General features: G+C 54.7%; 2 protein-coding genes across 20 annotated transcripts in view; one reads left to right on the plus strand and one right to left on the minus strand.

Moving 5' to 3' along the window:
* On the plus strand, positions 1-27,123 carry GMPPB (GDP-mannose pyrophosphorylase B). Of its 3 annotated transcripts, XM_065553173.1 has the most exons (12): positions 1-2,275; positions 2,357-2,437; positions 2,699-2,747; positions 3,010-3,152; positions 4,796-4,954; positions 5,366-5,444; positions 5,717-5,844; positions 17,985-18,167; positions 18,835-22,609; positions 25,662-25,965; positions 26,073-26,215; positions 26,327-27,123. In XM_065553173.1, exons 1-9 carry the CDS (start codon positions 2,147-2,149, stop codon positions 18,964-18,966), a joined length of 1,083 nt encoding a protein of 360 aa, XP_065409245.1. In that variant the 5' UTR covers positions 1-2,146; the 3' UTR covers positions 18,967-22,609; positions 25,662-25,965; positions 26,073-26,215; positions 26,327-27,123. The 3 variants fall into 3 exon arrangements, with proteins under 3 accessions (XP_065409245.1, XP_023967381.1, XP_005279714.1); XM_024111613.3 differs by lacking the exons at positions 17,985-18,167; positions 18,835-22,609; positions 25,662-25,965; XM_005279657.5 differs by lacking the exons at positions 17,985-18,167; positions 25,662-25,965; positions 26,073-26,215; positions 26,327-27,123 and having other exon boundaries at positions 18,835-19,266.
* The window catches only part of RNF123 (ring finger protein 123), a 143,995-nt gene continuing 131,082 nt past the window's right edge, over positions 14,406-27,318 (minus strand). For 9 of the 17 annotated variants that reach the window (XM_065553154.1, XM_065553153.1, XM_065553151.1 and 6 more), the window contains one exon: positions 21,193-21,704. In XM_065553154.1, the coding sequence (XP_065409226.1) occupies positions 21,193-21,704 (512 nt within the window). Of the gene's footprint in view, positions 14,641-19,389; positions 20,444-20,840; positions 20,927-21,192; positions 21,705-27,318 lie in introns of those variants that run through there. The other 8 variants (XM_065553164.1, XM_065553160.1, XM_065553158.1 and 5 more) reach the window with 3 other exon arrangements.

Raw genomic sequence — 27,318 nt, forward strand, 5'->3', positions numbered from 1 at the left:
AAAAATCTTTAATAACATGAGGTAAACAACACAGCATTAAATTGGGAAAATACCATACCTAGGGTTCATAAACACAAACCATGAACCCGAAGACCCACCCCCCAAGCAGATTGGACCATGTCCCTTCCCTTTGGTTCTTGAGTCCAATAACCCAGTCACCCCCCCCCCCCAGTTTCTGCCCTTAGTCAATGCAGCCCCTCCAAAGTACAGAAGTTCCTCCGCTGAGTCTACCTCCCAGCATAGGTGGAAGGGGGGGGTATTGTTGGTGTCATTAGGCATAACCCTAGGTAACTCAGGAGGGTGGAAGACCTCGAGTGTCAATGAAGCCTTCCTGCACTAGGCCTAAATGAACCAAAGTCCTTCCATGTTTAAACTCTAATCGACCTTAAAAGCCAGATGCAGAAATTGGAATGTGTAACAGCCAGTTATCAGGTGCAGCACCGCTCATACCGATGCTAAGCGGTAATAATGAGGCCTGCATACTTCTGGCTGAAAGGCAAAATAACAAATCAAAGGAAAGGGACAAGATAATAATTCAAAGAGAAGTTAAAACAAGCTGGACTTATAGCCGTCAAGATGATTTAACTGCTTAAATGTAATTGCTTGCTACTTGCTTAATGTAAACTATTATAGGAGGAAGGGGGGGAAGGGGGAAAGAAGGGAAAAGCTTAGCTGCAAAATGTATAAAAAGAGAAAAGCTGCTTATGATGGTGTGCTTGATCTGAGACGTGCCCGTCTCCTTGCACCGCTTTGAGATCTCAAATAAACTTTGACTGCTTCTCCACCCTGTTGTGTTCATTGGCGCGAAGCACATGGGGCAACAAACCCCGCTGTTGCTTTCCTTGGGCACTCTGTGCTGGCAACAGTCTGGGGCACCTTATGTGCTCCGTTGCTCATGTTGACGGTCAATTGGCATGCCTCTCCGTGGGGTTCTGCTGAAGTCTTCACCACAAGCCGCTCCTCTCTGCCAGCCGTCCCGTTAGCCACTCACCAATATATCTTCAGGCTCCCCCGCTACTTAACACAGCGCTCAGGGATTTCAGCTCTTAGTAAGTTTAGCTCTTTAGTGATTTCAGCTGGTAGTAGGGGAGCCTCAGTGCTGGTGCACCACTAGCCCAAAGTAGGTCTAATACTTAGACCTGGGTATTGTGATTTCAGCTCTGCAGCATGTAACAATATTCCTAATGAAGTCAAAATTAGCTCTGTTATTACACAGTGGAGAGAGGAGGAGTCAAAGTGGCATTTAGGGCCCTCAGAAGGGGCCTACACTACCAGATACAAATACCTGTCCCCAGCCTCTCTCAATTCACTGGATTTTGGAACCCATGTCCCTTGTCTAGCAAGAGCTACTTAGTTGACTGCAAGTCCCTCCATCATAAAGTGCCAACTACAGTTCTACTGTCCTTCCCACAGCAGCTAAAGTGACCATTTGGGCCAACAGTCCCATCAGGCTAGGCAGGGTGGGTGTGCCCATGCAAACAAGATCAGCCCCTGAAGTCCTTTTCCACAGCTCACCACCAGATGTCAGGGTAGAGCCCATTCTGACTCTGCTTACACTTCCATAGCTCTTCTGTGTGCAGCCTGCTCTCTAGCCCTGCCCTGGCACAGCCATCCTGTGCTAGAGAAATACCTCACCTCCTGCACCCTATCCTGGCACACTGCCACCAGGGCCGGAGGCTAGAGCGGGGCCGAGGCCTGGAGGCTGCCCCCTGGAGCTGCTTGGCGGGGTGCCGCCTGCCCTATCTACGAGCAGCACGGGACACCGCTCTGACGGAACCAGCCAGCACCAGTACGCGAGAGGCGGGCTCCTGAGATGTGATTGTTCCTGCGCCAGACCGTCGCCCCCCGCGCGGGAGTCGCTGCTGTGACGTCTGCGGTTACTATGGCAATGCCGTTGCGTGCTGTGTGATTGGCCGGCGGGGTGGAGGGACACGTCTGCCGCTCGGATTGGTGCGCGGCCCAGCCTGGGCTTCCCCCGCCTGAGGGGCGCGGCGGAGCCGGACAGGTGATGAGGCCTGTGAATGAGCGCGGGCTGGGCCGGGCAGTCGGAGTGACGGTCGGACAGGGGGCGGGACCCGGAAAGGGAGCGGAGCAGGTTCTGACCCCCCGCGCGCCGGCCTGACGTGGCGGCTTCCCGCACAGGGCGATGAAGGCGCTGATCCTGGTGGGCGGCTACGGCACCCGGCTGCGGCCGTTGACGCTCAGCACCCCGAAGCCGCTGGTGGAGTTCTGCAACAAGCCCATATTGCTGCACCAGCTGGAGGCTCTGCGCCAGGTAGGGTCGGCCCGGGCCCCGAACCCCGCCCCGGCGGCTCCCAGGCCCCCGCCGCTAACGCACTTTCCCCTTCCCCGGCAGGCGGGCGTCGATCACGTGATCCTGGCTGTCAGCTACATGTCTGAGGTGCTGGAGGGGGCGATGCGGGAGCAGGAACAGCGGGTGAGACCGGGCCGCGGGGGAGCTATCGGGTCACAGCGCGGGGCGGGGGCTACGTGGGCGGGTTAGGGGCGGGGCTGGGCGGGTGGGAGCATGTGGAAGGGGCGGGGGTTGGTTAGCTAGGTGGGGGAGGGGTGGGGCTATGTGTGGGGACAAGGGGGTCATGTGGGAGGGGCAGAGCAGCATGGCATTGGGGTCATGTTGGGAGGCAGCAAATGGGGTGCAGTGCATCCTCCTGACCCTGGATTCTGTTATCTTTCTCAGCTAGACATTCGCATCTCCCTGTCCCATGAGAAGGAGCCACTGGGCACAGGTGAGTCTGTGTCCATCCCACATGCTCAGTTGGCCCCCTACAGGGTTGGCCGAGGGGCCTGACTACCTGCTCATGCAGTTTACAGGGATGGGGTGAGGCTTCTCATTCCAACGCCACCCCTGCTTGCATAAAACTGAAGCTAAGCGGCTGGCTCAGCACAGGGTAGAGCCTGTGCTTGCTGGCAGCTGTTGTATCCACCTTGGGGAGCAGCAGGTGGCCTTTCCCCCCTGCCAGCTCTCTCTGAGCCATGTTCCCTCCACAGCGGGGCCCCTGGCGCTGGCCCGGGAGCTGCTGACTGAGAGCTCGGAGCCTTTCTTCGTCCTTAATAGCGACGTGATCTGCGACTTCCCCTTCACAGACATGGTGCGCTTCCACAAGCACCACGGCAAGGAGGGCTCCATCGTGGTGAGTGCCTAGGGCTGGCTCCAGGGGGTCGGAACAGGACTGGCTCCTGCCACCCCCTACTGACTTGGCGTACTACACTGCACTTGTTCCTGGGTTTTTATGGGCACAGTCAGGAGTACTAGATTCTGTGTAAAAATGGGGGGCTATGCCCCTCACCCCCAGACCCCCTCCCTGGCCCTGCTTGAAGCTGGAGCTGGGCCGGGATAAGAGCTGCCCAGGCCGCTGTGGGGATCCCAGGACCCTCCACCTGCCCTGGGTGGGGGGCCAGGGGGCCCAAGAGCAGCCCCCAGCCTGTATTCCTGCCCCTAGAGGTGCGCCACCCAGACTAGGTGGAGGGTCTGAGGTTCCCCACAGTTGCCCAGGCTCCCTGGGCAGCTGTTACCATGGCCTGGCTCTGGCTTCTGGCCTGGCCAGGGAGTGAGCATGGGGCAGGGCTCCTTGGTGAAATGTGAGGGGCTAAGGCCCACCTCAGTTCCCCCCCTGGGAAGAGGCTGGTGCTACTGGCAGGGGCAACGCTTTGTGGTGGGGGGGACTGATCACCTTATTAGCTCCCCGGGCATGAAGCACAGCCCTGCCGCTGCCTCTATGACCCTTCCCCAGGGGCGGCAAGTTGTATGGGGGGGGCCTGGCTCCACCAATGTTTGGGGCTGGGTCTCTGCCCCCACCCCCGCTTGCCACCCCCCGCGCACCTCCCCCGAGCGTCCCGGCCTGCCCTGGGCTGCTGGTGGCTGCTCCGCACTGCGCTTCCTCGCTGGCCGCAGCCAGCTACAAGGGAGTGGTGCCGGGGGCAGGCTGAGGGGGCTGCTGTGCCGGAGGAAGGGAGGAGGCACATGACAGCCCCCCTCCTGGCAGGCAACTCTGAGTTGACTCCAGGGTGGGCGGGGGGACTTATCCTGGCTGGACCTTCTGAGCAACAGCTTGGGGGAGCTTGGGTGTGTCGGGCTGAGTTGGGTGAGTATTGGGCTGGGGAGGGGGCCCCCTCCCTCAGAGCCTGCTGCTGCCGGCAGGGAGAGGGCTGGGGGAAGTCCTCTCTGGCCCCCTGCTCTAGCCCCGGGGCAGCCTGCCTGCTGCACCCCAAACTACTCATCCCCGGCCCAGCTCCGCACCCCAACCCTCTCTCCCAGCCTAAAGCCTGCACGCAGCACCCAAACCCCCTCCCAGAGCCCGCACCCAACACCCAAACCTCCTCCTGCACCCCCTCCTACACCCCAACCTCCTGCCCTGCCCAAAGCCTGCCCCCAGCAGCCAAACTCCATCCTAGAGCCCGCACTCCTCCTGCACCCAAGCTTCCTCCTAGAGCCTGCATCCCAAACCCTCTCCTGCACCCAAACTCTCTCCCAAAGCCTTAGGCAGATGTGCGTGTTGGGGTGGGGCGGCGGACTTGGTCCCTTTCTGGGCACCACCAAAAGTTATACAAACCTGCTGCTCCTGCCCTCGCCGTGCCTCCGAAATGGTCCCTTATGTTGTTTGGCAGCTGGCAGAAATGGGACTTCTGGCAGTGCAATCCTGGCCAAGTCCTTGCCCCATGTCTCAGTTTCCCTGTCTGTAAAAAGGGGCCTGGCAGTGACTGGCCTGGCAGAACCCACCTGGTCTTCCCTCAGTCATTCCACAGGGAGGTGTCTTGCAGTAACTTTGCCCTGCAGGTGACAAAGGTGGAGGAGCCCTCCAAGTACGGGGTGGTGGTGTGCGAAGCTGAGACAGGACGCATCCACCGGTTCGTGGAGAAACCCCAGGTGTTTGTCTCAAATAAGATAAATGCCGGCATGTACATCTTCAACCCCAGCCTCTTGCACAGGATCCAGGTAGGGAGCTGGCCAGCTGTGGGCCCAGCCTTCAGCAGGGAGAGCGATGGCTGGGGGTGGGAGGGAGGGATGCATGTCTCCTGGTCCGCACCTCCTCCCTCCCCGGGTTTGTGTGCATGTGTAGCAGAGGGCAGGTGGAGGCTGAGTGTTGGGCTGGGGGTTTTCCAGGAGACAGAGGAGGCTGTGGAAGGGGAGGGATTCCCAGCAGTTGGGGCACTGAGCTGGAGTTGGAGCCAGGGGGGATGGAGGCAGAGATCAGGTCCATCCAGGAGCACTCATGACCATCTGTAATCTCTAGGCTGCATGTAGATTTAACAGCCACGTGCTTGCAGGGCATTGTGGGAACTGGGAGGCTGTGCACTCAGGGTTGGAGGAGATGCCCCTGACTGGGCCCTGTGTGTCTGTCTGTAGCTGCGGCCCACCTCCATAGAGAAGGAGATTTTCCCGGTGATGGCTCAGGATGCGGAGCTCTATGCTATGGAGCTGCAGGGTAAGGGACCCCGCTGAGACCCCTTCCCAGCCCCGGAGTAAAGGGGACATCCATCTCCCCACCCTCTGCTCCCCCTCTCTGCCCCAGCACAAAGGAATCCTCCTGCCCCAAGTCTGTGTGCCTCTTGTGCCGGTGGCATCAAGTGGGTATATGAGCTGCCTCCTCTGGGCTCATCCAGGAGGATGTGGGGGAATCTCCTGTGCTTATTGCGGGGGCTTGGCCTGTCCCTGTTGCCCTCCCCGTAGGCTGAGAGTGCTGCTCTGTCCCTGCAGGCTTCTGGATGGACATTGGGCAGCCCAAGGACTTTTTGACGGGCATGTGCATGTTCCTGCAGTCGCTGAAGGTCCAGCACCCAGAGAGGCTGCACGCGGGCCCTGGCTTTGTGGGGAACGTGCTGGTGGTGAGTGCCTATGCTTCTCTGCCCAGCGGTGTGCTTGGGCTGCTGCTTCCTTCCTGACATGAGTGGGTGTAGATGCACCCCCAGTGTGACACCCCGTGGTGGACTTGCAGTACTCCGGTCACCCTGCTGCTGGCCTCCCCCCGTTCCCTGGGAGCTGAGCTGGCTCATGTGGCTCCTGTAGCGGGCCGTGGGCTTTGGCTTGCTGAGCCCTGCTGCTGTCTGCTAGGAAATTCAGACTCGGGACACTAACTAGCACTGGCCTCCAACCTGTGCACCCCATGTGGGACCCCAGCAGGCCTGCTATGGCCAGCCCACCCAGGTCCCTCATCCCATTGGGCCTGGACCCTCCCAGAGAGTGTGGGCTGCCTGGACCCTGTCTGAGGAAGCTGAGATAGGGGCCTTGCTGTTCTGACAACAGCCTGGGCTAGTCCTGGCCAAGGGGCTATCTAGGCTCAGGCTTTCCAGCCCAAGGAAAGGGGCTGACTGTAATTCTCTCCCTTGGGCAGTGCCTAAGGCCCAGCCCACAGCGAGGGAGTGAAAAGAACAGAACGTAAGAACGGCCACACTAGGTCAGACCAAAGGTCTAGCTACTCCAGTGTCCTGTCTTCCGACAATGGCCAATGCCAGGTGCTTCAGAGGGGGTGAGCAGAAAAAGATGGTTACTCACCGTTGTAACTGTTGTTCTTCGAGATGTGTTGCTCATATCCATTCCATTAGGTGTGCGCGCGCCGCGTGCACGATCGTCGGAAAATTTTCTACCCTAGCAACACCGGCGGGTCGGCTGTGGAGCCCCCTAGAGTGGCGCCTTCATGGCGCTGAATATATACCCCAGCCGACCCGGCGCCCCCTCAGTTCCTTCTTGCCGGCTACTCCGACAGTGGGGAAGGGGGGCGGGTTTGGAATGGATATGAGCAACACATCTCGAAGAACAACAGTTACAACGGTGAGTAACCGTCTTTTCTTCTTCGAGTGCTTGCTCATATCCATTCCATTAGGTGACTCCCAAGCCCAACTTAGGTGGTGGGGTCGGAGTGAGACATTGCTGTGTGCAAAACCGCTGATCCGAAGGCAGCATCGTCCCTGGACTGCTGCACTAGTGCATAGTGAGCTGTAAACGTGTGGACTGATGACCAAACCGCCGCTCTACAAATGTCCTGGATCGGAACTTGCGCCAGGAAAGCAGTCGAGGAAGCTTGGGCCCTCGTGGAGTGAGCGGTGAGGTGCGGTGCTGAGACACCTGCCAGGTCATAGCAAGTCCGGATGCAAGACGTAATCCAGGAGGATAGGCGTTGTGAGGAGACCGGTGAGCCTTTCATTCGGTCGGCCACTGCAACGAAGAGTTGCGTCGTCTTTCTAAATTGCCTTGTGCGGTCAATATAGAAGGCCAGGGCCCTGCGTACGTCCAGAGAATGCAAACGTTGATCCTGGCGAGTAGCATGTGGTTTAGGGTGAAAGACCGGGAGAAATATATCCTGGTTGATATGAAAAGGAGAAACCACCTTAGGGAGAAAGGCAGGATGTGGACGAAGCTGCACTTTATCCTTATGGAAAACTGTGTAAGGGGGCTCGGATGTAAGCGCCCTGAGTTCAGAAACGCGCCTTGCTGAGGTGATGGCTACGAGGAAGGCTGTCTTCCAGGATAGGTACAAAAGTGAACAGGTGGCCAGTGGCTCGAATGGAGGACCTGTGAGCTTGGAGAGAACCAGGTTGAGGTCCCACGTCGGAACGGGTTGATGTTGTTGTGGGTACATCCGGTCTAAGCCCTTGAGGAATCTAACGACCATCGGGTTAGAGAATACCGAGGACGCGAGTTCCCCTGGGTGAAAGGCTGATATAGCGGCCAGGTGAACTCTAATTGAAGATATCGCCAACCCCTGCTGTTTTAGGGAGAGGAGATATTCCAATATGAGAGGAATAGGTGCCTGTAACGGGGACGTGGCTCGTTGTTCGCACCAACAGGAGAACCGCTTCCACTTGGCCAAGTATGTGGTCCGTGTTGAGGGCTTCCTACTGCTCAGCAGAATCTGTTGGACCGAGTGCGAGCATTGTTGCTCTGCCTGGGTGAACCATGGAGCAACCACGCCGTGAGGTGGAGTGATTGCAGGTCGGGGTGACGCAGCCGGCCGTGGTCCTGAGAGATGAGATCTGGACATAATGGAAGCGGGATCGGTGTCTGAACCGAGAGTTCCAACAGCGTGGTGTACCAATGTTGTCTCGGCCACGCTGGAGCGATCAGAATAACCTGTGCCTGGTCTCTGCGCAATTTGAGCAGTACTTTGTGGACCAGAGGAAACGGAGGGAAGGCATAAAACAGGTGGTCTTTCCAGGGAAGGAGCTCGACCTTGCAGGGAGCAGAACACGTGGCACTTCCTGTTGTCTCGAGATGCAAACAGGTCTATCTGGGGAAACCCCCACTTCTGGAAAACGGAATGTATGATGTCCGGACGGATAGACCACTCGTGCGTTTGAAAGGACCTGCTGAGTCGGTCCGCTAAAGTGTTCTGGACTCCAGGGAGGAACGATGCCGTGAGATGGATTGAGTGGGCGATGCAGAAGTCCCACAGGCGAATGGCCTCTTGGCATAGAATTGACGAATGTGCTCCTCCTTGCTTGTTGATGTAAAACATGGCCGTGGTGTTGTCGATGAGAACTAACACACAGCGGCCACGTAGGAGATTGAGAAATGCCTGGCACGCCAGGCGCACCGCCATCAGTTCCCGAACATTGATGTGCAGGGCTAGCTGAGGTGCAGTCCACAGGCCCTGGGTATGGTGCTCGTTGAGATGGGCGCCCCAACCCAGAGATGAAGCGTCTGTGACCAGGTGCAGAGAGGGTTGTGGGGCGTGAAACGGCATCCCCTCGCAAACTACATTGTGATCTAGCCACCATGTGAGGGAGGTCAGGACCGAGTTCGGGACCGTGACCACCATGTTCAGGCTGTCCCGATGTGGGCGGTATATCGATGACACCCAGGTCTGGAGTGGGTGAAGCCGAAGTCTGGCATGCTTGGTTACGTACGTGCAGGAAGCCATATGACCCAGCAGGGTAAGGCACGACCTCACCGTGGTAGTTGGGAAGGCCTTGAGCCCTTGAATGAGGCTCGTGATGGTGCAAAAGCGGTTGTCTGGCAGGATGGCTTGTGCACGTCTGGAGTCTAGGACTGCGCCGATGAATTCTATTCTCTGGGTAGGTTCTAGAGTGGATTTGTCCTTGTTGAGTAGGATGCCCAACTCGTTGAATGTGTGCACTATTATGTGGACGTGAGCTCGAACTTGCTCTTTGGTGCGACCGCGTACCAGCCAGTCGTCTAGGTACGGGAACACCTGTATCCCTTGCCGACGAAGGTACGCTGCCACGACAGCCATACATTTCGTGAACACTCTTGGGGCCGAGGATAGGCCGAAGGGAAGGACTGCAAATTGGTAGTGCACCTTGCTTACCACGAATCGCAGGAAGCGTCTGTGAGGCGGGTAAATTGCAATATGAAAGTATGCGTCTTTCATGTCGAGGGCGGCGAACCAGTCTCCAGGATCGAGGGAAGGGATAATGGCCCCCAAAGAGACCATGCGGAACTTCAACTTTACTACGAATTTGTTGAGTCCGCGCAAGTCCAAGATGGGTCGCAGACCTCCTTTGGACTTGGGAATGAGGAAGTAACGGGAATAAAATCCCCTGCCCCTTAACTCCACTGGAACCTCCTCTATGGCCCCCATAGCAAGGAGCGTAGAAACCTCCTGTATAAGAAGTTGCTCGTGAGAAGGGTCCCTGAAGAGGGAAGGGGGGGAGGAGGGGGGGATTGAAGAAAACTGGATAGCGTATCCCCTCTCCACCGTGCGAAGGACCCAACGGTCCGAAGTTATAAGGGACCAAGCACGGTGGAAATGGGAAAGGCGATCCCGAAAGGAGGGGGCTGGATCCTGGGGGATGACTGGGGCGCCGTCCTCGACCGCACCTTCAAAAGTTCTGCCTGGGGCCTGAAGGTGGTCTAGGTGGCCCCTGGTTCTGACCGGGTTGAGGGCCGGTCCACCTTCTTCTACCACCTCGCCCTCGCCTCCGGGCCGAGTCCTGTCTCTGACGAGGTGGGGGGGGGGGTAGAAGCGCTGAGGCTGAGGCCTAAATGGCCTGCGCTGAGGGCCCGCAACATGCATCCCCAGGGAACGCATGATTGTCCTGGAGTCCTTGAGGCTCTGCATGCGAGAGTCCGTCTTCTCCGAGAACAACCCCTGTCCTTCGAAGGGCAGATCCTGCAGGGTTTGCTGCAGTTCCTGAGGCAAACCCGAAACCTGGAGCCAGGAGATCCTCCGCATAGCGATACCTGAGGCCAGGGTTCTCACAGCAGAGTCCGCTATGTCCAAGGAGGCCTGTAAGGAGGTCCGAGCCACCTTCTTACCCTCCTCTACCAGGGCTCCAAACTCCTCCCTGGACTCTTGGGGAACCAATTCCTTGAACTTCCCCCTAGAGTTCCAGGAGTTAAAGTTGTAGCGGCTCAAGAGCGCCTGCTGGTTAGCCGCTCTAAGTTGCAGCCCTCCGGCTGAATAGACTTTACGGCCAAACAAATCGAGGCGCTTAGCCTCCTTTGATTTGGGCGCTGCGGCCTGCTGACCGTGGCGCTCCCTTGCGTTCACTGATGCCACCACCAGTGAACACGGCTGGGGGTGGGTATACAAGTACCCGTAGTCTTTGGAAGGAACAAAGTATTTCCTTTCCACCCCTCTCGCTGTGGGTGGGATAGAGGCAGGAGTTTGCCATATCGTAGTTGCATTCGCCTGGATCGTGCGAATCAGGGGTAACGCCACCCTCGATGGGGCATCCGCCGCGAGGATATTCACGATGGGGTCCTGCACCTCCACTATCTCCTCCGCCTGCAGGTCCATATTACGGGCCACCCTACGTAGGAGATCCTGGTGAGCCCGAAGATCTATTGGAGGTGGACCTGTGCACGATGTGCCCGCCACTGCCTCATCCGGAGAGGAAGAGGAAGATGCCTCCGGTGGTACAGGATCCAAGGGAGGGTCCTGGTCTCCCTGCTCCTGGGCCGGAGCATCACCTGCGCTTGGGTCCAGGACGTCAGGTGGTGCGGACACGGAAGCCTCCATGCCCCCTGGCGGAGGCCGAGAGATGGTGGACTCCGGGGCCCTTCTAACGGAGTGGCCCGAGCGAGAGGTCGAAGCTATTGGAGCCCCTTGCGCCTGATGGTACGCCCACGGGGTCCAGAACGACCAGTGAGATGGGCCATGAGTATGGTCCTCTATCTCCTGCCAATGGCCTAAGTCCTGTTCCTCGGCTTGCCCCTGAGGGGGGTATGCCGATCTCGATAGGTCCTCAGAGGAGCGAGACACAGATCTCGATGGCCATGGCGGTGCCGAGTGCGTCGAGACGAATCCCGTGGGCTGCGGTGCCGCACGGTGCCGGTCCGGAGATGTTCTATCTCCACGCGGTGCCGGCGACCGGTGCCGGGACCGCGACCGGTGCCGATGACCTCGCCGGTGCCGGGAGTCGGATCTGGACCTCGACGATGACCTGGAGTAGGCCCGGTGCCGGGAGCGGCCTCTCGACGTCGAGCGTCGATCGTAGCGGTGCCGAGAACTACGTCTCGATGTTGATCGGTGCCGACGATCATAGCGGTGCCGAGACGTAGAGCGGTGCCGCGACGAAGATCTTGGCCGCGAGTACGACCGGTGCCGAGGTGATATTCGGCGCCGGGACTGCGAGCGGCGTGGGGACCTGCTTCGGGACCTGGACCGGTGCCGTGGTTCCAGCCCTTGCGATGGAGGGCGCATCAAGGCAGGTTTCCCCCTAGACTGGACCGGACGAGTCAACGGTGCCGGCGGTTGAGGCGGTGCCGGCTCCGTGAGAGCTATTAAGTCTCTCGCCGCCGCGAAGGTCTCTGGAGTCGACGGGAGGCACTGTATCACCGCCGGTCTCGGTGGAGACGCTATCTGCACCGGACTCAACGGCCTCGGAGCCGGAGTCGACGGTGCTGGAGGCACCTGTTTCCGGTGCTCCACAGGCGGACGCGGCTCTACCCCCGGCACTGGGGGAGCCAGCGTCTTCGGCACGGAGGTCCCCGTCTTATGGGCTTTTTTATGCCCCGGGGATAATGACCGGCGCCGAGGCACTTGTTGTGCTTGCGGTGCCGACGAGGTCCGGTGCCGGGGAGGCTTGTCCGACGCCACTCGCGTGGTCGGAATGGCCGGTGCCGCCGGGGCACTGCGCACCGAGGTGCTAGGTGCCGGGGCCTGACTCGTTGATGGAGCGTCCGGGGTAAGTGCCGCCTCCATAAGGAGTTGCCGGAGCCGAAAGTCCTGCTCCTTCTTGGTCCTTGGTCTGAAGGCCTTACAGATCTTGCACTTATCTGTTTGATGGGACTCTCCCAGGCACTTCAGACAGGAGTCGTGCGGGTCGCTCGTGGGCATAGGCTTAGCGCAGGAGGCGCACTGCTTGAAGCCGGGAGCGTTGGGCATGAGCCCGGCCCCGCGGCCGGGGGAGAAAGGGGGAGACAACCCCCTTAATCCCCTTGAACTATTATAACAACTAGTAACAAATGAACAATTTTTTAAAAACTATTTAACTATAAACAACTAGAACTATAACTAATAACTGTGAATAACTAACTAAGCTAGGGAGAGTGGAGAACAGCTATGCCGCGCTCCACAGTTCCAACGACCGTCAGGGGCGGTAAGAAGGAACTGAGGGGGCGCCGGGTCGGCTGGGGTATATATTCAGCGCCATGAAGGCGCCACTCTAGGGGGCTCCACAGCCGACCCGCCGGTGTTGCTAGGGTAGAAAATTTTCCGACGATCGTGCACGCGGCGCGCGCACACCTAATGGAATGGATATGAGCAAGCACTCGAAGAAGAAAGGGCTGTTATCAAGTGATCCATCCCGTTGTCCAGTCCCAGCTTCTGGCAATCAGAGGCTAGGGACACCTGGTGCTTGGGTTGCATCACTGACCATCTTGGCTAATAGCCACTGATGAACCAATCCTCCAAGAACTGATCTCATTCTTTTTTGGAACTCAGTTATAGTTTTGGCCTTGCCAGGGGATGTTGTGAATGAGTTTCCCCAGGTTGACTGTGCATTGCGTGAAGAATGTTTGTTTTAAACCTGCTGTCTATTCATTTCATTGGGTGACCCCTGGTTCTTGTGTTATGTGAAGGGGTAAATAACACTTCCATATCCACCTTTTCCACACCAGCCATGATTTTATAAACCTCCATCATATCATCCCTTAGAGGTCTCTTTTGCAAGCTGATCAGTCCCAGTCTTTTTAATCTGTTCCTATGGAAGCTGTTCCATACCCCTAATAATTTTTGTTGCCCTTCTCTGAACCTTTTCCAATTCTAATATATCTTTTTTGACATGGGGCAACCAGAATACACATACTGTTCAAAGTGTGGACGTACCATGGCTTCATATAGTGGCATATATTTCTGACTTATTATCTATCCCTTTTCTAATGATTCCCAACATTCTGTTCACTTTCTTGACTGCCGCTGCACATTGAGTGGATGTTTTCAGAGAACTATCCACAGTGACTCCAACATCTCTTTCTTGAGTGGGAACAGCTAACTTAGACCCCATTATTTTGTATGTATAGTTGGGATTATGTTTTCCAATGTGCATTACTTTGCATTTGTCAACATTTAATTTCATCTGCCATTTTGTTGTCCAGTCACCCAGTTGTAGGAGATCCCTTTGTAACTCTTTGCAGTCTGCTTTGTACTTAACTATCTTAAATAATTTTGCATCATCTATAAACTTTGCCACCTCACTGTTTACCCCTTTTCCAGATAATTTACAAATATATTGACTAGCACTGGTCCCAGTACAGATTTTCAGGGGACCCTGCTATTTACCTCTGCCCACTGTGAAAACTGACATTAATTCCTTCTCTGTTTCCTGTTAACTAATTATTGATCAATGAGGACCTTCCCTCTTATCCCATGACAACTTATTTTCCTTAAGAGCCTTTGGTGAGGGACCTTGTCAAAGGCTTTCTGAAAGTCCAAGTGCTCCTTTGGCACCTTGATGACCTAGTGGCCCACTGATTGTTTGGAAGGCTTCCTGCTTCTGATGAGCTTAAAGGATTTTTTACTGGCAGTTTTTCTCTTTTGCTAATTACTTTTCAAATTCTTTTTTCAGCTGTCTAACTCATTAATTCCTTCTTAAGCACCTGGCATTGGCCACTGTTTACAGACAGGATACTAGGTTAAATGAACCGTTGGTCTGATTCAGTATGGTTGTTCTTATGTTAATTATAATTTTATACTTCACTTGCCAGAGTTTAGGCTCCTATTTTCCTCAGTAGGATTTGACTTCTAATTTATAAAGCATGCCTTTTTGCCTCTAACCACCTCTTTTACTCTGTTGGTTAGCCATGTAGTATTTTTTTGTTCCTCTTACTACAGTAACTCCTCGCTTAATGTTGTAGTTATGTTCCTGAAAAATGCAACTTTAAGCAAATCCAATTTCCTCATAAGAATTAATGTAAATAAGGGGGGTTAGGTTCCAGGGAAATTTTTCACCAGACAAAAAAGTATATACACACATACACAGTATAAGTTTTAAACAAACAATTTAATACTGTACACAGAGCAATGGTGATTGTGAAGCTTGGTTGAGGTGGTGAAGTCAGAGGATGAGATATTTCCCAGGGAATGCCTTTCTGTTAAATGATGAACTAGCACTTGGCTGAGCCCTCAAGGGTTAACACGTTGTTAATGTAGCCTCACACTCTACAAGGCAGCACAGATGGAGGGAGGGGAGACAGCATGGCAGACAGAGACACATACCCTGTGTGTGGAAAAGAGAGAGAGAGATGTGCATTGCCCCATTAATTATGCTGACCCCACTCTAAGTACATTGCCTTTTTAAGTATATCAGCAAGTTGAGACAGCAGCTGCGGCCAGCACGCTCTCTCCGTCCTGTTCCCACCCTGCTCTACATGGAGAAGGGGTAAGCGGGGGTCAGGAGCAAGGGGAAGGGGAACACCCTGACGTTAGCGTCCCTTCTTTCCCCCCCCCCCGCCCCCACACAGGAAGCAGGAGGCTCCCGGGAGCAGCTCCAAGGTAGAGGGCAGGAGCAGCACATGGCAGTGAGGGGAGGGACAGCTGAACTGCTGGCAATTGATAGCCTGCTGGGCAGCTGCCGCACAGGGAACTTACGGGAGAGGGGAGCTGATGGGGGGGCTGCCGGTCCACCCTGGTTCCAAGCCCCCACCAGCTAGCTCCAATGGGCTACTCTTTCTGCAAGCGGTGGACAAAGCAGGCGGCTGCCAAACAACATAAGGGACCATTGCGCAACTTTAAACGAGCATGTTCCCTAATTGATCAGCAACAAAACAACGTTAACCGGGATGACTTTAAGTGAGGAGTTACTGTATTTTTTTTATTTGTGGTATACATTTAAGCCTCTAATATGGTGCTTTAAAGCGTTTCCATGCAGTTTGCAGGCATTTTACTACTGAGATTGTTAGTTTTAATTTCTGTTTAACTAGCTTCCTCATTTTTGTGTAATTCCCCCTTTTTTTAAAGTTAAATGCTACTATGATGAGTTCCTTTGATATTTCCCCCCACCCCCCAGATGTTAAATTTAATTACATTATTGACACTCTCTCACCAAGCGGTTCAACTATATTCACTTCTAATCTCTGTCACTATCCTGGTCAGGTGGTATATTCCTACTGCTATATTCTTATTATTCAAGCATGGAATTTCTATCCACAGCAAATCTGTGGTGCTGTTTGATTAGTTTAAGATTTTTACAAGTTTCACTCTGTTTTCTTTCACACTCCTCCACTAGCATGACCTGCTCTGTCATTACAACATATATAGGATCTTGGTATTACTGTGTCCCATTGGTTATCATCATTTAACACTAGGCACTCAAGTTCTCCCATCTTAGTATTTAGACTTCTTGCATTTGTATACAAGCACATATAAAACTGGTCAATATTTGGTTGTCTGCCTTTGTGATATAATTGAATGGGACTCTTTCATTTGACTGTTTCTCTTCAGTTCCTACTTGCACTTTATCAACTTTTGTACTCGCCTCTTTACTAGGGCATAGAGAATCCTCATTAGTAGATCCTCCCCTAAGGGATGTGGCTGCCTAAACCACGCACTCCTCTGCACCTGTCAGCTTTCCCTCAGCCCTTAGATTAAAAACTCCTTTGCAACCTTTTTAATTTGACATGCCAGCAATCTGGTTCTGTTTGGGTTAGGTGGAGCCCCTCCCTCTGGTATTGGCTTCTTCTTTCCTTAATAAACCTAAGCCCCTCTTCCTAACACCATTGTCTCATCTACGCAATGAGACCTTGCAGTTCTGCCTGTCTGGACCTGCACATGGAATTGTAAGCATTTCAGTGTAATAGAGCAGTTCCCTATTCCTGGACTCTAGCCTCTTACCTAGCAGTCTACATTTGGCCCCCAGGACCTCACCTGCCTTCCCCTATGTCACTGGTACCTAGATGTAGCATGACCACTGGCCCCTCCCAAGCACTGCAAATACATCTGACTAGATGTCTTGAGAGCTGCAACCTTTGCACCTGGCAGGTAATTCACCAGGCGGTTCTCACAAACCAACCTGTTTTTCTAATAATTGAATCCCCCATTACTATTAGCTGTCTCTTCCTAATTAGTGGAGTCCTCTTCCCTGGAAGGGTGTCCTCAGTGTAAGATGAGGGTCCTAAGTAAGGGTTTATTGCCTTCCACTCCAGCTTGATGCTCTCTTTCCCTGAGACCTTCATCCTCCTCAGAAGCCCCGAGGCTGTCAGACCAAGGGTGGGCCCGCTCTGCTGTGTCCCAGAAAGTCTTGACGTTGTACCGTTCTGTCTCCCTTAGCTCCGTCGGTTCAGCTACTCTAGTCTCTGAGGGCCAGGAGCTGCTTGCAGCCATGTGCCCATGAGGCAGGTAATCATCCATCCTACATTCAGTGCAATAAACTGGAGAGCCCCTGCTCTGCTGCTGGACTTGTTCTCTTGCCTGCAGTATTTGTACTCTTGGAGCCTGTGGTGGGAGAGGGGAGTCTTTCTTGGCCTAACTTTAGGGAATAGAAAGTGTATCTGGCTCTCTCACTCACTCTAACCTCCCCTCGTTGCTTTGGCACTGGCTTTTCAACCCCTGTCTACCCGAGTAGCTGTGCCTTCTGGTTAAGGGTTCAAGACTTAGGGATCAAAGCTCTCAGCTAACCTCAGCACATGGTCCTCAACCAGCCCACACTATACACTTCAGTCAAACAGGCCCATAGCAAGTACACACCATACTCATCCCAAGGGTCAGGGAGAGCTCTGTGGAGTGCTACAAACTTGCAGCCTTGCTGGCTGAGCAGGTCCCAGAAAGGTGAGGGATGGTTATAAAGAGTAGCCCTAGAGCTGTGCTGTCATTGGGGTCCTGAGGAGGCCTCTGACCCACAGCACTCTGAGCGTGGCTGAGCACTGCAGCTCCCCCCCCAAACAGTCTGTATGGGCTGGCCCCTTCTGAGGGCACAGGCAATTGCAAGCATCTGTAACAGCACTTCCCTTAGAGGTAGCTACCCCCTCTCATGCAGGACTCTGTGACAAGGCGTGGTTATGTAGGGACAGGATGACCCTGGGATTGCCTATTGGGAAGGGGGGAGCCTGGGGTGGAGGCTCCTCTCTCTCGCCTACCTGCAACAGTGTGGGTTACAGTGAGCTCAGCAACTGACCTGAGGAGCAGGCCCTTGCTGGGCTACCAGGTCTGGCATCTGTGCCTAAGTACTGGCGGATGCAGCATTTTTGGGGGTGCAGGCAGGCTCTCATCTCTGTGGGAGAGCTATGGGGCCTCCTCTAGCAGAGCAGGCTGGGAGTGTGACTCCTTTGGGCTGGTATCTCCTAGCACAGGGCTGCCTTGAACCAGGGAGCTCCCTGCTGCTGGGTGAGGGTCCCCTATGCTGATAGTGAATCAGCTAGGACTTGGGTCCATGGCTCTCCTTGCTTAGCCATCTGCTCTGTTCTCAAAGGGCAGCCCCTCCAGCCAGCCATTCATCTGAAGGCATACATGTCAGGCCTTGGCCAGACACCCCTAGCACCATGAGGGCTGGAGCAGTGGGGATTGGTGCCAGGGCAGGCAGCTGCCCCTGTAGTGTGGGCCCACACCCACCTCGCTCTTCCTTTCCAGGACCCAAGTGCTCAGATCGGTGAGAACTGCACAATTGGCCCCAATGTCACCATTGGGGCTGGGGTGGTGGTGGAGGATGGGGTACGGATCAAGCGCTGCACCATCCTGAAAGGCTCCCGTATCCGCTCTCACTCCTGGCTAGAGTCCTGCATTGTTGGCTGGCTGTCGTCTGTTGGCCAGTGGGTGAGTTACCTAGTAGACAGGCGCATGCCTGCAGCAGGGCCCAGCAGCCAGGGGGCTGGCTGTGTCTCTATCACAGACACTTGCTGGTTAGTTGACTCTACACATGGCTGCTAGTGCTCCCTGGTGAGTCATGGCTGTGACCATTTTCTTTTGGGGGGCATTGGAGGGGCCCACGCCTGGCTGGCTTGGGGGTGCCAAGGCCCACAGTGGCAGCAATGCCCAGGACACAGTCCCTTCCTGCACAAGAACAGAGGTGGCAGCTGGCATCTGTATCCTCACCTCCACCTCTGGGATGGAGAATCTGGCTTTAGGACAGGCTGGAGTTAGAGAGACCAGATTCCAGTTCATCCCTCCTCTGTGAGCAGGCATGGGAGGGGCTTGGCAGCTTGAAAGGGCCTGGCTGCTCCCAGCCCTGAGAATGGGTGGGGGGGCACTGTTGCTGTGCCTGGCTGCAGTGGGGGAGGTCCTATCTCTCCTCCAGCCTTTGGCCCCAGCTTGTCATGGGGGAAGGGGCCCAAGCAGGAGAGGCAGCTCAGAGTTGGGGGGCTGAAGCACTGGGCATAAGGCAAGTCCACCCACATACCCAAGCTGTGGAAGACATGCTGCCTCTGATGCAGGGAGCATGTATGTGGTGGGGCCTGGCTGACAGGCGGCCTGTCTTGGTTAGGTGCGGATGGAGAACGTGACAGTGTTGGGCGAGGATGTCATCGTCAATGACGAGCTCTATCTCAACGGGGCCAACGTGCTGCCACACAAGTCCATTGCCGAGTCGGTGCCAGAGCCTCGTATCATCATGTAGCTGCTGGGCCAGGCCAGCTCCCCTGCTACTGAACTGTTAACACTTTGGTTCCTGGAGCAGAGCCCTGCACACAGGGTGGGGGCGGTATGGGAACTGGCTCTGCTGGCACAGCATGGAGCAGTACTGGGCCCTCATGGGCTGCTGTTGGGAGGGGGGGAAGGGAGCTCCATGGTGGAGCAGCAGAAAGCAGGGAGCCACAGCTGCGACATGCGTGTCTTGGGTGCTGGTAGGAGCCAGGTGTGCCACTGAGGGCCAGGCCTACAGGGCCCCACCCAATACAATTACACTGTCTAAAAGCGCGGAATGGCCTCATGTCACCTTCTTGCTGTGGCTGGTCCTGTGGCCCCTGCCCTCCCCATATTGCCCCTGTGCTCCCCATATCACTCCTGGGTGTCTCCATCCCTGAGGCAGGTGCCCTGGCCCAGCTGCTCTTAGATCCACAGGCCTTGCGTTCCCATCTGTTGCACACACAAGATGCCACCCCATAAGGAAGAATAATTTAATGCTCTTGTGCAGAGAATTGACCCCAGCTGGGGCAGGTAACACAGCACCCGATGCACAACACAGAGCAATCCCACAGGGCTGGTCACAAATCACACTCTACTGCTAGTCCCACCCCACCTGCAGCAGAGCTCAAGCATTAGCCTCTCCCCCAGCTGAGAGACCTAGGCCAAGGATTCTGCACCAAGCAGCAGGGATCCCCACCCCCGCTGCCAGCTAGCACATGCTCCTGCAGCTGTAGGGCAAGGTGCCACATACTTCTCCCCCACCAGGCTGAAGCTGGGGGACTGCAGGCTACCAGACCCCAGCCAATTACTGCCCCTCAGAGAACTCAACCACGAGGGTCCAGGCCTAGTCCAAGCCAGCTGTGACCAGCCTCTGCTCTGTCTAGCTTAGCACAGAAGCAGTAGCTCTCCGCAGTCTGGCTGCCCAGTACCCAGAGCTTGGGCCAAAGCGTGCCCCACCCCCAGCAAAGGGAAGCTGGCAGTGGCCCATCGCAGCAGCACACAGGTTCACATATGAACGAACGCTCCATAGAAAATGGCAACAGCAGCAGGACAGGCCCTGAGGTCAGCCAGGCTCCTGCAGGCCGTGGCTGAGACTCCAGTAGGTACATGCTGGCATTAGCCTCACCGGGGAAAGGCATCGCCCCTCAGCCCTTACTGCTCAGGCCTCCCCCTGACCTGTTGAACAGACTGAGCCCAGCCTTGGCTCAGACAGGGCAAAAGCAGCACCTCCACCATCTGCTGGTGGCCCTCATGCTTGTGAGCAAGGGGGCTGGGCTGTGGAAGGGCCCACAACTAACCAGAGCTGGGCAACCCACTTCTGGAGGCTGAGGGAAAGGAGCCTCAGCAGCCTGCAGGGTCAATCCCCCCACTAGGAGCTGCCTGGCTTGGTGAAGTCATCCACGCCTGTGATGGTGGCCTTGCAGAAGAAGCAGTCCTTGTTGTTCATCAGGTGCTGGTTGATGCAGGCTCTGAAAAGACAAAGCTTGTACCATGAGGGAGCTGTGCCCAGCCCTGCACCCAAGCACTCCCAGGCAAAGTGCTTCCCTTGAGCAGTGGAGCCCACGACTGCACCCCTGCTCTGTCACCCTGCAGCGAGGCCTGGAGCCCCAGTGTGGTGAGGGATGGGGGCTGGCCCTCTCCCCAGGGGAGCCCCTCCCAGCACATGCAAAAAGGTCCAAGAGCTTCCATGGAGCATGAGCCAGGTCCTTGGGCTCCAGACGCAGGTAGTCTTTACCAGTAGAGGGGTTCAAGGGGAGCAGAGAAGCAGAGCTCTCCCTAGCTCCTAGCCTGTAGGGCTGAGCAGACTCCCTTGTTCCTGGCCCCCAGCAGGGAGGGAAAGGGCAGAGGGCCACCGCAGTTACTCACTTGCAGGACTTGTGGGAGCATGGCCTGAAGATGGCTGAGATCGGGTGTGCGTAGCAGATGGGGCACAGGTCCTCCTCACTGGTAGGCTGCAAAGACAATCACCCGGCCTTGATTAGCAGGTGAAGGCACCCACACACACCCCAGTGGTTGCCTCCTGCCAGACAGCAGCACTGGGGGTGCTGCACCAAGCAGCCTGAGCCCAGCCCTCCTGTCCCTTGTAGCCCAGGCTGGCAGCTGCCCCTTGGTTGCTCAGGCTTGTGTCCTGTGCAGTACCCCTGGGCCAGGGCAGTGGGACACAGCCTTGTGCAGTCTCACCCAGTGTGGCAGGGATTTAATCCTGGAGATACTCAGACTACCTGGGGACTCCCAGTCGCACCTCACACCCCAGGTTTGGCCAAACGAGCCTCTGCCCGGGGGAGTTTTCCCAGCCAGCCCTCACTCCGACATGCCCACTGTGCAGCAGGGCAGCAACCCCCCCACCCTGTGTGGCCAGTTCCCAATGGTTCCAGCTGCCAGGCATAGAGAAGTGGGTACATGTAGCATTCAGCAGAGCGCTGGGTACACAGCTGGCTGGGCTGTGCAGTGTGTGGCCGAGCCAAGCAGCCTGTGCGAAGCCAGCCCCCCGGCTGCCCAGGCTGAACCCTCCCAAGTCACCATCTGAGCTGGCATGACGGGTTCCCCCACTCCACCACAGGAAGGGTACTCTCCCCCGCCCCTCCCCGCAAGACTGCTGGTTTCTGGGCTGGGTGCATACCAGGCAGGGACTCACCAGCATGGAGGCAGCTGCCTGCTTTGACTCTTCACTCAGGTGGCCCAGCATCCGCTCCACCTTGGCCAGCTCCTCCTGGCTGATGTAGTCGGTGTCTGTGGAGAGAAGGGCTGAAGTGAAAGGGAAGAGAGCACCAGAGCTGGCACCAAACGGGAGGGTGGTACTTGTGGGGCACACAGCACAGCTCTTCATGCCAGGACACCCCACTGGCTGAGGGCTGCCCACGAATGGTAAACTGCAGCTGTGTTGGCTGGACAGAACCATGGCCCTGTGTGAACTGCAATGTGTCCCCACAGGCAGGCACACGATGAGCCGGAGGGGGTGTCCAGGATCCCGGCAGCATAGGAGACAAGCAGAGCGCTGGTCATGCCTCTCCCTGCCTGCAGGGCAAGGCCAGAGAGAGACTGTCACCTGCTCTCTACCAGCAGCTGTGTGCATGCATTAGAGCCTGCCTGGAAGCCACTGGTGGGCAAGCAGCATTGAGTGGGGTTTGGAGAGGGCACTGAGGGTCAGAGGGCCCGAAGGTGGCATCCAAACAAATAGGTTGGGCTGGGGGGAGCTAGGGAGGACCAAGATGGCAACAGGCCTAGGCCAGCAGGGATGTGAGGGGGCAGATCCTGGGAGAGGCTGCAGTGTCAAGGCCTAGGGCAATGAAGGGATAGTGTGTGAAGGGGGCACCAAAGCTGTGTGATGGGGGGCTGGGCAACCCTGACAAGACAAGAGAGGTTGGAGGCACACAGTGTTTGAGGGACCCTGGGCCAGCCATGCCGTTTCCAAAGGGGGCAGGGAAAATTCCTCAAAGATTATTTCCTTTCTGCTAGCTAGCAGCATCTCCTCTCACTGCAGCTCTCGGAGCTGGATCAGCATGCTGTGGCCATGCCCCCTCTGCTCCCGCTTGCTGCCAGAGGAATATTTCCAAGCGGTAAAACTGGAACAGCGTTAACAAATATTCCAGAGATAATGACATTATGTACATTGAACCAAGGAAGACAATCCTATGGTAAATATTCCACTTAGTATCCAACTCTGGCTCCTGAGCCATCCAGGGTGGGGACAACTGTGGGAGACGATGCTAGCAGAAAGCAAGTTATTTCTACAAAATTTTCTGTTCTGCAGCCCAGTGTCTCCCACAGTTCTGGCTGTCTGGAAAGTAGTGAGCAGATGTAGGGAGGGTTATGAAACAAAAGTTTGATAGGAAAGTATCCCCTACCCCTTTTGTGAACTTGCTCAAAAGTCTGTACTATTTCTGAGCCACTGCCTGCAGCACCATTCTGCCACAGGAGCCTCTGCAGAAGACAGAAGGCCCACCCTGTGGAGCTTAATGAAGGGGTTAGCTGTAGACCAAGTGGCCACTTTGTAAATTTCCAAAGCACTTGCTTATCTCTCCCATGAGGCTGCTAAGGATCTCATGGAGTGCACCTTGATCCCTTCTGGGACTGGAGCCTCTGAGGATTCAGGATTCCACAATACATAGTCTGATCCACCTAGCAATGGAGGACTTCGAAGCTCTGATTCTCTGGCATTTCGAGTAGGACGACACAAATTTGGAGCCCGATCTTCTTGTGGATTCTGCACATTTGAGAGATTTTCAAAGCTCTTCTGACATTCCAGGTCTACAACATCTTTGCCATTGGATATTGTAGTTTTAGACAGAACAAAGGAAGCACAGCCTCTTGGGAAGTGTGGAAGGAGGAATTTACCTTAGCAAGAAAGGATGCTGGTGTCCCAAGCCCGACCTTGACCTGATGGAACACCCAGTAAGGCTCACATGTGGATAAGGCTGCCAGCTCCGACACTTGCCTGGCAGACATGACAGTTACTAAGAACAAGTCTTAAGGATAAATGAAAGGCCGACACTGGAGTCAGAAGCTCAAAGGGATGGCTGGCAGGGCCCTCAAAACTAGCAGTAGGTCCCATGCTGGGAAGACTGGCCTGGCTGCTGATCTGGCTAATCGGACTGCTAGAAGGAATCTGGCTACCTATGGATGGTCTGCAAGGAGGGCAAGGATCCTACAAATAGCACAATATTAAGAGCAGACACCTGACATGAAATGCAACAGAAGGTCCTGTGGCACCTTTAAGACTAACAGAAGTATTGGGAGCATAAGCTTTCGTGGGTAAGAACCTCACTTCTTCAGATGCAAGTAATGGAAATTTCCAGAGGCAGGTATAATCAGTACGGAGATAACGAGGTTAGTTCAATCAGGGAGGGTGAGGTGCTCTGCTAGCATTTGAGGTGTGAACACCAAGGGAGGAGAAACGGCTTCTGTAGTTTGATAGCCATTCACAGTCTTTGTTTAATCCTGCTTTGATGGTGTCAAATTTGCAAATGAACTGGAGCTCAGCAGTTTCTCTTTGGAGTCTGGTCCTGAAGTTTTTTTGCTGTAAGATGGCTACCTTTACATCTGCTATTGTGTGGCCAGGGAGGTTGAAGTGTTCTCCTAGAGGTTTTTGTATATTGCCATTCGTGATATCTGACTTGTGTCCATTTATCCTCTTGCGTAGTGACTGTCCAGTTTGGCCAATGTACATAGCAGAGGGGCATTGCTGGCACATGATGGCATATATAACATTGGTGGACGTGTAGGTGAATGAGCCGGTGATGTTGTAGCTGATCTGGTTAGGTCCTGTGATGGTGTTGCTGGTGTAGATATGTGGGCAGAGTTGGCATCGAGGTTTGTTGCATGGGTTGGTTCCTGAGTTAGAGTTGTTATGGTGCGGTGCGTGGTTGCTGGTGAGAATATGCTTAAGGTTGGCGGGTTGTCTGTGGGCGAGGACTGGCCTGCCTCCCAAGGTCTGTGAAAGTGAGGGATCATTGTCCAGGATGGGTTGTAGATCACTGATGATGCGTTGGAGAGGTTTAAGCTGAGGACTGTAGGTGATGGCCAGTGGAGTTCTGTTGGTTTCTTTTTTGGGCCTGTCTTGTAGCAGGAGGCTTCTGGGTACACGTCTGGCTCTGTTGATTTGTTTCTCTATTTCCTTGTGTGGGTATCGTAGTTTTGAGAATGCTTGGTGAAGATCTTGTAGGTGTTGGTCTCTGTCTGAGGGGTTGGAGCAGATGCGGTTGTACCTCAGCGCTTGGCTGTAGACGATGGATCGTGTGGTGTGTCCGGGGTGGAAGCTGGAGGCATGAAGGTAAGAGTAGCGGTCGGTGGGTTTTTGGTATAGGGTGGTGTTAATGTGGCCATCGCTTATTTGTACTGTGGTGTCTAGGAAGTGGACCTCCCGTGTAGATTGGTCCAGGCTGAGGTTGATGGTGGGGTGGAAGCTGTTGAAATCATGGTGGAATTCTTCCAGGGTCTCCTTCCCATGGGTCCAGATGATGAAGATGTCATCAGTGTAGCATAGGTAGAGAAGGGGCGTGAGTGGACGAGAGCTGAGGAAGCGTTGTTCCAGTTCTAGCTGAAGAACAGGACCTTTGAAAGGATGTCTGGTCTCCACAGAACCTGGAGTGGGAGTTCCAGGTTCAGCTCTATCAGGTCTGAGAACCAAGGTCTCCTTGGCCAATGAGGAGTTATAAGAATTACTGTCTCCTGCTCTCGTTTTATTTTCTGAATCACCTTCCTCAGTAGCAGAAAAGGTGGAAACGAATCAAGTAGGCCCTATGGCCAACTGTGCGATCAGGCATCTGTGCCCATGACTCCGGGGTCTGCTTCACTTGTGAAGTATTTTGGCTTCTTTGCATTTGTATGATTCACAAATGGGAAGGGAGGCAGAACGTCTGAATGGTGAGTCCTGATTCAGGCATCATTTAGAGTTTTTGACCCTGCGCCTGGTGAGACCATCTGCCCTTTTGTGGTTCAGGTCCACTTTGATGTGGATCACCCTGAGGAAACGGCAGAACTGTTCCATCCACCTCACTATTTCCATTGCTTCCACACTTAGTGCTGGACGCCTTGTTCCCCATTGGCTGTTTAAATACGCAAACGTAGTCATGTTGTCGGATTGAACCAGGACATGGTTCCCCCTTAGAGTGAGCTGGAACCTTTGCAGAGCTAGCTGGACAGCTCTCAGCTCTAGGAGGTTTATGCAGTTTTGCCTTTTTCTCCTAGCTCCAGAGGCCCTGTGCTGTTTGGGTCTTCAAGTGAGCTCCCCAGCCCTCCAAGCTGGCCTTGGTTGCGAGGATTAAAGGATCTGGAAGGCAGATGGACATACCTTTGCAGGCATTATCATGGGCTGACCACCATTGTAAGGTGTTAAATACCTATGTTGGAACCCCTACTTGATCTTTCATGTGTTCCAGGGAATGGTCCCACACCTTTAGTATGAAGGCTTGAAGACGTCTGATGAGCGATTGTGCCCATGGAGTGATGCCTATGCACAGTACCATGAGTCCTAGCACAGCACAGTGCTATGGTAGGCCTGCTGCATCTCTGGAGCAAGATAATACATTTCTGGATTTTCTGAAACCTTTCTAATGATGGGTAGACCTTTGCTATCAAGGTGTCTATTTCTGCCCCCAGGTGGTTATTCTGTTGGATGGAACCAGAGACCTTTTCTTGGCACTGATGATGAAGCCGTGCCCCTGGAGGAGATTCAACATCCAAGATGTGGTCCTCTCCACCGCTGGAGTTCTGATTGGGATGTTGTCGAGAATAGAGTACAGGTGAGTTCTTTGCAACCTGAGTCTGGCTATTACCACCATCTGTGTAAAACCCTGGGGGCCAAAGACAGGCCAACCAGGAGCATTCAGTACTCATAACGTTTCCTGCTGTAGGTGAACCTCAGAAGTCTGTGGTGGCATGATCGGATGGGGATATGGAGATATGCGTCTGCAAGAGGTACTGAAGTCAAGAAGTCCCTCTGGACAGGGAGGACACTGTACAGGCCAGGGTCTCCATCAGAAACATTGTTTTCTTCATCCACTTGTTCAGCCTTTTGAGGTTGAGAATGGCTCTGATACCCACCATGTGCTTCTGCACAATGAAGAAGATGGAGTACAACCCGGCAAATCTTTTTCTGAGGGAACAGTCTTGGTCATGCCAATATCCAGAAGATGAAATATTTCATTCTGGATCAAATTGTTTTTTACAGGGTTGTTGAAACTAAGTGACTGGATGAAGAATGGATGGGGTAGAGGCCACAGTTCGAGGGACTATCCCTGACTCACTATCACCCTGATTAACTTCTCTGTGGTTAAAGAAAAACATTCTTCTAGAAAGTGGGGAATTCTGCCCCCTCGCTTCTCCCCTCGCTTGTCATAAATTGGATTTTAGGGGAGCTGAGGTCCCTCTGGACTTTCCCCATGGATTTTGACCCTACTGTTTTCCCTTGGGGAACCTGCTGTCCCTTCACAGGTATCTCTGTGAGGACAAGTAGCGAAAGGCCAGACTTCCACCTTAATTTAATTGACTCGTTAGCACTGACCCCCCATTTGGTAAGGCAACTCCCATCTTTTCATATGCTGTGTATTTATACCGTTCTACTGTATTTTCCACTCCATGCATCTGATGAAGTAGGTTTTAGCCCATGAAAGCTTATGCCCAAATAAATTTGTTAGTCTCTAAGATGCCACAAGGACTCCTCGTTGTTTTTGCTGATACAGACTAACACGGCTACCACTCTGAAACCTGTTGCTAGAGAGACATTCATCAAAATGGAGCCAAAGTCAGGGTGATCTCTCTCCTTAAGGGCTTTGTGATCTCCCAGCCAGGAGAGATGCTCTTGCAACGCAGGCAGCTGCTCCCAGGGATGGTCGGAAAGTGGCAG

The sequence above is a fragment of the Chrysemys picta genome, chromosome 7 (assembly GCF_011386835.1).
Source record: "Chrysemys picta bellii isolate R12L10 chromosome 7, ASM1138683v2, whole genome shotgun sequence".
NCBI classification, from domain to species: Eukaryota; Metazoa; Chordata; order Testudines; family Emydidae; genus Chrysemys; species Chrysemys picta.